General features: G+C 40.1%; 1 protein-coding gene across 1 annotated transcript in view; it reads left to right on the top strand.

Annotated features, from left to right (window-relative positions):
• Nucleotides 1-5,428: 5,428 nt before the first annotated feature.
• LOC107731997 (stonustoxin subunit beta-like) overlaps nucleotides 5,429-9,130 on the top strand; it is an 8,909-nt gene continuing 5,207 nt past the window's right edge. The window contains exons 1-3 of the mRNA XM_016543220.1: nucleotides 5,429-5,504; nucleotides 6,207-7,903; nucleotides 8,447-8,474. Coding sequence (XP_016398706.1) covers nucleotides 5,429-5,504; nucleotides 6,207-7,903; nucleotides 8,447-8,474 — 1,801 coding nt within the window. The remainder of the gene's footprint in view (nucleotides 5,505-6,206; nucleotides 7,904-8,446; nucleotides 8,475-9,130) is intronic.

Genomic DNA, 9,130 nt, shown 5'->3' with positions numbered 1-9,130 from the left:
ATTACAGCACTTTTCTGATTCTTGATTTCTGTGCATTTGCTGGAGATCTTTTGTGGTGGAGCAGGACCTGCAAGGAAAGGTGACGGCAGCATTTGTGGAAAAAAGGGGAAAACCTGAAACAAAAATATAAAGTAAGAGCATTTTGTTATTTCTAATACAGAGATCAAATGACATTGTGCTGTTAAAATGACTGCTTTTGCATTGTGTTTGTGCATCTTTGCAGGATCTGAAATGTCCACAGACTGGTGTGAGCAGTGAGGATGGAGGAGTCCACAGCAGCATCCTGGAAATGGTCCAGTGCCGCGGATGAGCCGCTCCATCTCTCCACCTCTTACTGCCTCATCAGGACCGGATGTTCCTGTGGTCTCTTCATCCTCAGTGACCCCAGAGCCAGCGAGAGCATCTAGAGAAACACCAAAAGACACTGAGGATGTGATTTTGGTCAAGTTTGTCCTGCTGGCTTGTTTATACAACATCAGTCAATGAAACCTGAGTTCCAGAAGCTTCACAAGCATCATCAAATAAAGTCATAAAGCTTCTGAAAATCATGCTCCATTGACTGATGTTGTATGAACACAAACATGCAACCAGCAGGAGAAACTTAATCAAAATCACCTTTTGTGTTCAGGGAAAAAAACACACACAAGGATTGAACAGCATGGAGGCGAGTAAATAATGACTGAATTTATGTTTAGATAAACTAACCCTTTAAAGCCCCATATAGAAAATGAAATATATGTAAGCATTTATATTATAGTAGTACCTTGAAGAAATAAACTGCTTTATTTAGCGTTTGTGCCCAAGACACAAAAAAGCATTTACAAAAATCACATTTACATTTATTCATTTGTCAGACACTTTTATCTGAAGTGACTTACAGTGCTCTTATTACAGGGACCCCAATCCCCCAGCAGCCACCTGGAGTAAAGACAGCGGTGATGACGACTGCGGAGATCGAACCAGCAGCCTTCTGCTGACCAGTTCACTACACCACAGAAGTGATGAAGCTATATCAAAAATTAGCATGTAGTTGTAAACATGAAATTAAATTTGGCAAGAAATGGAATGCTGACAACAAAGCGTTTTACTCTATTTAAATGTGTTACAGATAGTCGTGCTTTAATGTTTGGAGCAGACACATAGGCTGCCAAATTGTCCTGCACATGTTCTCCTGCTCTTGTCTCATGATTGTGTGGTTCACAGTGTTGGGCAGTAACGCATTACTGTAATTTGATGAATTTTTTAGTAACGGAGTAATTTAACGCGTTATAATTTTCAAAATAGTAATTAGAGTATAGTTACAAGCCGAGGTCTCTATACGTTACTGCCGCGTTACATTGCTGACAGAAAGCAGTGTTTTATACTCTGGGGATTGTAAAAAGGATGTACACGCATTTTCGAGTCAAGTGCCAGCGGATTAGAGAGCTGCTCTCCCGCGAGACACGACGGGATCCTTAGGAATACGATAAAATGATTTCCCCATTGCTTTCCCCCGCCTGTTCCGGCATCCTGACGCACAGCAGCTGTTGAAATAGTAAGGTTTGTAAGGTCTAAACAGTCTGGTTTTCAATTATTGTTCGACAACTGTTGATACCAAGGCTACAGCCGCTCTAGCTAGGGATGGGCGTATCGATCAGAAGTATCGATATATGTCGCTACCAAGGCTACAGCCGCTCTAGCGCTCTCCTGGTTGCTTGCCAAAATGGGGGAGTTTAGATTGCGTGACGTCAACCTCCGGAGCTCTATAGTAAACTGACTTAAAACTTTAGCATTAGAAAAAAGCTGTAGTTTGTCAGAAAAGAAACATCTACAATGTTTTAATTTGCAGTTAGTTTTAACGGTTATAAAATAACAAACGAATTAACGAATAAACACATTTTTTGTGTTATTTGTTTGCTGTTTGTTTCTGTATGATACAGATATCAGATACAGATAAAGAAATCAATTAATTATCTCTGTATGATATTTTTATTGTAAAAAAGAGGTTAAGAGGCTAAGCAAGAAAAGATATGATTTCCAGTAAACGATGCTGAGAAATGAAAGCACTGAAGTGTCACATAAAGGCGTCAGAACATCAGCTATGAGGATGTGGGTACTTTTCATTCCTAGTTTTGGTTAAAAAAAACAAAAAACTTTAGCGGAACTTACAAAAAGTGATATTTGACCAGCAAATAAAAGTCAGTCGCAGAGAAAGAAAATCACAACAAACTCATTTCATGGTTTGTACAGAGAAACATTTAAACAACGTCTTACTTATAAAAATGTCTCACACTGGAACTTATTTCTCTAATCATTTAAAATAATATTGTAATGTTTTATCTGGCATGCAGGTCCGAGGTCAGTCACAGATTAAACCTGTAAAGATGCCAAGACTGTATGAAAAATGTTGATATTAATAGTAAACATGAATAAACAGGGCACAAACAGCTTCAGAATAGCATTAACTACTCAGTTTTGTTTTTAAACGTACAGTTTAAAACATATACATTATTCAGAGTAGTAATAACAATGATAATAATAATAACATCCATCTTGGTTTATTTCTATAAAAAAAAAAAAAAAAAAGATTCTCCACCCTGACCTCCTCCGGGGGAAGAGCAGCTCCATCCATCTCCGTCACCCGTCTCAAGTGATTTGCCGACCACTTGCAGGATTTAGCTGTGGCCGAGACAGGTGGCATTCTCTTCCCACCAGGGAGCTTGATGTCGCAGCTGAGCTTTCTGCACTGGAGTTTTTTTTTTCTTACTGAGAACTGCTGGGCACAGTTCCCGAGCACGTCGCCGAAAAGGCCACCTTGCAAAATGGGAGCATCGAGAAAACACGTGTTGTCGACATCTCACATCTCTGCAAACTTCAGCCAGAGATGGCTCTTCTAGACCACAAAAGTGGACATTGTCTGACCGCTGCGTGCAGCTCCTGCATTAACCCCGGCTCAGAAGTATCTTTGCGCAGTATAACTGCTTTGGCCTGGTAGACTGCAGGACAGCCATCGCATGCAGGGCAGAGGTGACCTGTCCAGCAGGACTGTAAGCTTCAGCAGCCAAATCTACTGTTATCTCACAGGCACTGGATGGGAGCTGCAGACGATCCCACTAGGTGGCAGCACTTTGCAGGCACTGCAACCGCACACTCTACCTGGGGAACTCCCACGAACTCCCTAATTGCCCAGCCATCAAGTGTAGTGAGAGAGGAAAAACATTTGAAGCAGATTTTGGCACAAATTATGCACCATAATGGCACAAATGTGCTTCCATACTGCCAAAGTTATTCATGCAGAAAGGCACAGGAGCAGGGCAAGGTGATTCACGCATTGCAAACCGCCCTCAGAAGCCAAGCATCCAGCCGCGATTACTCAAAACAAATCAAACAAATCTGCGCACAGCAGCCCTGGTAAGCATAGCTGTCAACTCTGAATCCAATTCAGCATGAGCAAACAATGTGTAAACTTAACTACCACAACTAACGCACCGTTATGAGATGTGAGGGACCATGTGATTTGTTGAATGTAGTGAACGAATACGCCCTTCGCTGAACGAGTTTCTTTTGAGTCTGAACGAGAGATCCTCTTGTTCGTGAATGAAATGACTGAACTGGTACAAAGCGCAGTTATAGGTACTGTGCAAATAAACTTGTTTATATATTCATATTTAGCATACAGAACATAACTCAACGTTTAATCCCCGATTTATGAATGTGTAAATGTTTTGACCAAACAACTAAAATGTTAATTATGCAAGAAAACCTTGTGCTTTGGTCATCTGAACAACTTATTTAGACTTTATTTATTTAATGAGTAGATTATGCACACATTTTAATAAAAACAAATCAGTTTTTTGTAATAAGTAAATACGTTCGTTGACTTAAGACATAACACATAACACATATGACACTCTTTTTCGCCACCTACTGGTGTATTTATGTAATTTGAAGAAATGGTCACTGAACGAATCAGTGAACGAATCTGAACGAATCATTTTGGTGAACGAACTGAAAATGAATGAATCTCTTGAAAGAATCCAAATTTCCACCACTATTGTAGGGTGAGCTGCGTGGTAAGCATAGCTGTCAACTCTGAATCCAATTCAGCATGAGCAAACAATGTGCAAACTTAACTACCACAACTAACGCACCGTTACGCCAACACAGAACTCTCCCCGTTATCTTTACACTAGAAGAGTGAACAATAGAGCTGAGATAAACAAATGCTCGGCTCCGAAGAGAAAGCTTGTAGGGTGAGCTGCGTGCTTCCCCCTTATACTCATAGTAATGGGAGTGGCTAAGCTAAGCAAGCTCACATTCCAATGTTCCATTGGCTCATTTCATTACCACTCAAAGGTGATTGGGGCTCTCAGGTGAGATCCCAATTCATCAGTAACTAACGTAACATCATAGTGACTGACTGAAAGGGAACCCCAATTTCCTGGCAGAGAAAGCATTAACCGTCGGCACTCAACTATATTGCTATTACAGCTGCTATTTTGATTTCTGGCACCTGTTAGAGTAGTGACAGAAATGAGGAGAAATGCCATTTGTGGCAAACATGTGTCAACTTGTGCGGATCATATCTATAAGTGATACAAGCCATTAAAGGGATAGTTCACCCAAAAATGAAAATTATCCCATAATTTACTCGCCTTCAAGTCATCCTAGGTGTAAATGACTTTCTTCTTTGAGACAAACACAATCAGTTATAATAAAAACTTACCCAGGCTCTTCCAAACTTTATAATGGCAGTGAATGGGTGGTGAGATTTTAAAGCTCAAAAAAGTGCATCCATTGATCATAAAACGTACTTCACGTGGCTCCAGGGGGTTAGTAAAGGCCTTCTGAAGCGATTCGTTGCATTTGTGTAAGATAAACATCCTTATTTAAAACTTTATAAAGCAAAACAACGAGCTTCTGGTGCGATGGTCTTGCACATTCGACGTACATTAACTTCTGTGACGTAGTACACAATGCCATGATGAGCTATGCATTCTTACCATGTCAGCTGCGTAGCACCTCATTGTATTGTGTACTACGTTGTGGAAGTTAAAGGGATAGTTCACCCAAAAATGAAAATTCTGTCATCATTTACTCACCCTCAGGTTGTTCCAAACCTGTATAAATTCTCGCCCCCATTGACTCCTATAGTATTTGTTTTTCCTACTATGGTAGTAAATGGGGGCGAGATCTGTTAGGTTACTGACATTCTTACAAATATCTTCCTTTGTGTTCAGCAGAACAAAGAAATTTATACAGGTTTGGAGCTACTTGAAGGTGAGTAAATGTCGACAGAATTTTCATTTTTGGGTAAACTATCCCATTAAAATCATTGGTCCAGCCTTAGGGCCTGATGCAAGCATGCGTTAAAAAAAATAGTAATAAAAATTAAACAAAAAACTTTTGCTGCCCTTAATCGTGGTAGGAGACAAGGGAAGGAGGATAGATGTTATGGTTCCTCAACATCTTACTTGGCTCTTCTTGCGTCATGTTTCTCTACGTCCTACCTTTTTGGAGGAAGGGTACACCTCATAAGGGGACAGACTGATCCAAAGACAGACATAACTACTTGAACCTCACAGCAGTTGGCTGCCGCCCACATTTTTTTGCTTAATATTTGCATAAAGTCTAACATTGCTCAACCTCTTGCCCGCTCTCCACTTTCTCTGGTCCACTGTCAATCCCACGAATCACCTTGCAAGTATTAAGCTGAACTACCATAGGAATGAATCAAACATGTCTCTGCCCTGCTCGCTCTGCTCCAGTGGACATGCACCATAACTATCATATTCGGCAAGTAGACGGCTCTTCACTGTCACCACATTATAAATGCATGCTTTCCACTAAATTTTTTATTGCTTTAACATCAACAGAAAGGCAGATATATCTGAAAGAATTACAAGCAAAGGTTTATTAAACAGCTCAATTTTCACACCACATTCTTCACTATATTAAAACAATAAATTAATACAATAACACTACAAAATCAAAATCCTCCAAAAAAGAATACATAATTCAATGTGGTCACGTGTTTCTACTGACCTCTGCATGTGGTTTCAGTGATCTGATCACAAACATTTTTACCTGCTTCCGTCTGTATTTAACACTGAACTGAGTAGATAAAAACAAGAGAAACCAGAAAAAGACAAAATAGATTTTATACATAAAACGTGATTTTGATCAATTCAGTGTTGAGAGTTTGAACACTTCTTTTTTTTTTTCAGGGATCAGACTATGGAATAAAGAGGAGATAAAGCAGAATACTTGCTCTCGTATACAAATTAATACAGATTTCAATGTCACAGCTTCAGACTCCATTCAGGACAAATCTGAATTACTAAATATTGAAGGTGGACTGAGCCTGAGTGTTTTAGGTGGACTCGTCAACGTAAGTGGAGCAGCGAAATATCTCAAAGACACAAAGACGTCTTTTAAACAGAAGAGACTTACGCTGCATTATAATTCAACCAGCAGATTTGAGGAGCTGATAATTAATCATTTGCCTTCTGAAAATATTCTGATAAAATGTGATGATGATGATATAGCCACACATGTAGTGACAGGAGTGCTCTATGGAGCAGACGCCTGCTTTGTGTTTGACAGAGAAGTTTCATCTGATGAGGACACAAGCACAACAGAAGGAGAAGTAAAAGTGGCTCTTGAGAAACTATATGGCTCTGTTTCAGTAAATGCAAACGCTGGACTAAGTGCGAATGAAAATCAGAAATCTGAATTCAAAAACTTCACATGTACATTTTATGGCGACTTCAAGTTGGCGTCAAACCCGACGTCTTTTGAAGATGCAGTGGAGGTTTTTGCTGATCTTCCAAACCTACTGGGAGAAAATCAAGAGCTGGCAGTTCCTCTGAGAGTTTGGCTTTATCCTCTGGACCAACTTCACTCGAAAGTTTCCAAACTTCATAAAGACATCAGCATGGATCTAATCGTCGAGATAGAATCAGTGGTTGAGGGTTTAAACACAGCTGAGATGAAATGCAGTGACCTTCTGAAAAACTCTCCCGCTCAGACGTTTGCTGCATTTAAAAAGAAAATACTGCAAATGAAGAAAAACTGCTACATGTACAAGTTGAGATTCAGGAAGAAACTCTGCTCTTTGCTGCCAAGCATCCGCGGAGACGTGATGAAGGAAACTGCACTGAATGAACTTCTACAAGAAAATAATGAATCTCCATTCAGAAGATGTGATCTTGAAGGATGGCTGGAAGAGAGGGAAAGAGAGTCTGAGATCATTAAATCAGTCCTCAGACAGCTGAAGGATTATGGTGCACAGATAGTAGACAACATAGATGTCATCTTGATGGATCTGGAGGTTGGAAATCTGGTCAGTTACACATTCATATCACTGAACTGCTCAGATGTGCTGCTTCTTCATCAAACCTCCTATCTGAGTCCTTCAGTAGAAGGAGAAACCGATGAGAAGATCCCTGATTCAAAACAAAAGTCTTGGCTCACTGCTGAGATCAAAAAGGGCATGAAGAAAAACTTAAAGACATTTAAGAACTTGATTGATTCAAAAGACTGTAACCCAGCTAGGTTCATTTTTTCTTCAGTAGAAATGGAGGATAATCCTGGTTCCTGCATTCTCCTGTATGAAAGTGAATGTGATGAAGCTGTTTACTTTACTCCTCCATCCAAACCAGCCTGTCCAATCATTGAAGAGGTTGAAGATCAGAATGTGGTACTGAAGGTCGTTCCTTCATCATGTCCTGCTACAGTGGAGCTCAGATTACTGTATAAAGCGAAGCAGAACACAGTCTGGACATCTGAACCTGTGCCGAAGGATCAAAACACGGTTACTCTGACTGATCTGAGAGAAGAAACTGAGTATGAGATCAAATACGCTGCGGTGGGGAAACTCAACTACACTGTAGACAGTGACGTGATCAGCATTACCACAGAGGTATGAAGACACATGTTTATTTAATGATTGATCAGAGACATATGCAGTTTTATGAGAGGGACATTTGAGGTATACTTTATACCAGGGGTGGCGAACTCCGGTCCTGGAGAGCCGCAGTCCTGCAGAGTTCAGCTCCAACCCTAATAAAAACTCACCTGCCTGTAGCTTCCTAGTAACCCTTCAGGACTTGATTAGCTTGTTCAGGTGTGTTTGATTAGGGTTGAAGCAAAACTCTGCAGGGCTGCGGCTCTCCAGGACCGACGTTCGCCACCCCTGCTTTATACTATGGGTCTGCAACTCTGGACCTTGAGATCCACTGTCCTGCAGAGTTTAGTTCCAACCCTAATCAAACACACCTGAACAAACTAATCAAGGTCTTCAGGATTACAACACAGCAGGTAGGTGTTTTTAATCTGGGTTGGAGCTAAACTCTGCAGGAAAGTGGGTCTCAAGGTCCAGAGTTGAAGGCTTTATACACATATGCCATTATTGCCAGTGTCATCATCTTATCAGGTGTTAATTAGAATAAAACGTGTCTTTCAGCAAAGTCCATGGCGCATAGCAGCTAAGGGTGAGTCATATAAATTTTCTGACTTATTTTATCATTTTTTATCTGTTAACCATAAACCAACACAGTGGCTCTACACCAACGCTTTGAAACTAAATGATGTAAATATCATAGCTTTATATATATATATAAAAGGGATAATCAAAATCCTTTAATGCACGGCTAGCCGTTGATTATCCCGCTTATTCCATGGTCATTTGCCAAGTTATAGACAAGTTAAAACTAGTATTGCTCTTTGCAGCACAATATTTGACCGAATGGGTAAAAATTAGTTATTTTCGTCAGTTACGGCACGTTATCGCTAGCATTCTGCCCGCTTCAAATCAGACACAGAGGTGAAATAGTGCGGTAAGATCACATTTATTTGAATGAATTATAGCATTTATTTGAATTAATTATCGAGAGAAAGAGAGAGAGATGCAACTGTGTGTGCGTTACCGGTGTCTGCGCGTCTCTACAAACAATCAAGCCTTGTTTAGTTCCTTCAAAAATAGCGAGTTTACCACCTCTTTGCTCGGGAATATAATGTAGCGATTTATTAATAAAAGTTATTCTTTGTGTGATCTGCGAAGACTGCAATCTCCGAACTCTCTCTCTCTCACTCAGCCAATCAGAATCCAGTATTCAGACAGACCATGGAATAAGTATATATATATATA

This window comes from Sinocyclocheilus rhinocerous, unplaced genomic scaffold (assembly GCF_001515625.1).
Source record: "Sinocyclocheilus rhinocerous isolate Xijiao unplaced genomic scaffold, SAMN03320098_v1.1 scaffold489, whole genome shotgun sequence".
NCBI classification, from domain to species: domain Eukaryota; kingdom Metazoa; phylum Chordata; class Actinopteri; order Cypriniformes; family Cyprinidae; genus Sinocyclocheilus; species Sinocyclocheilus rhinocerous.
Note: the sequence above shows the minus strand (reverse complement) of the source record. Positions and strands in the feature narration are given on the sequence as shown.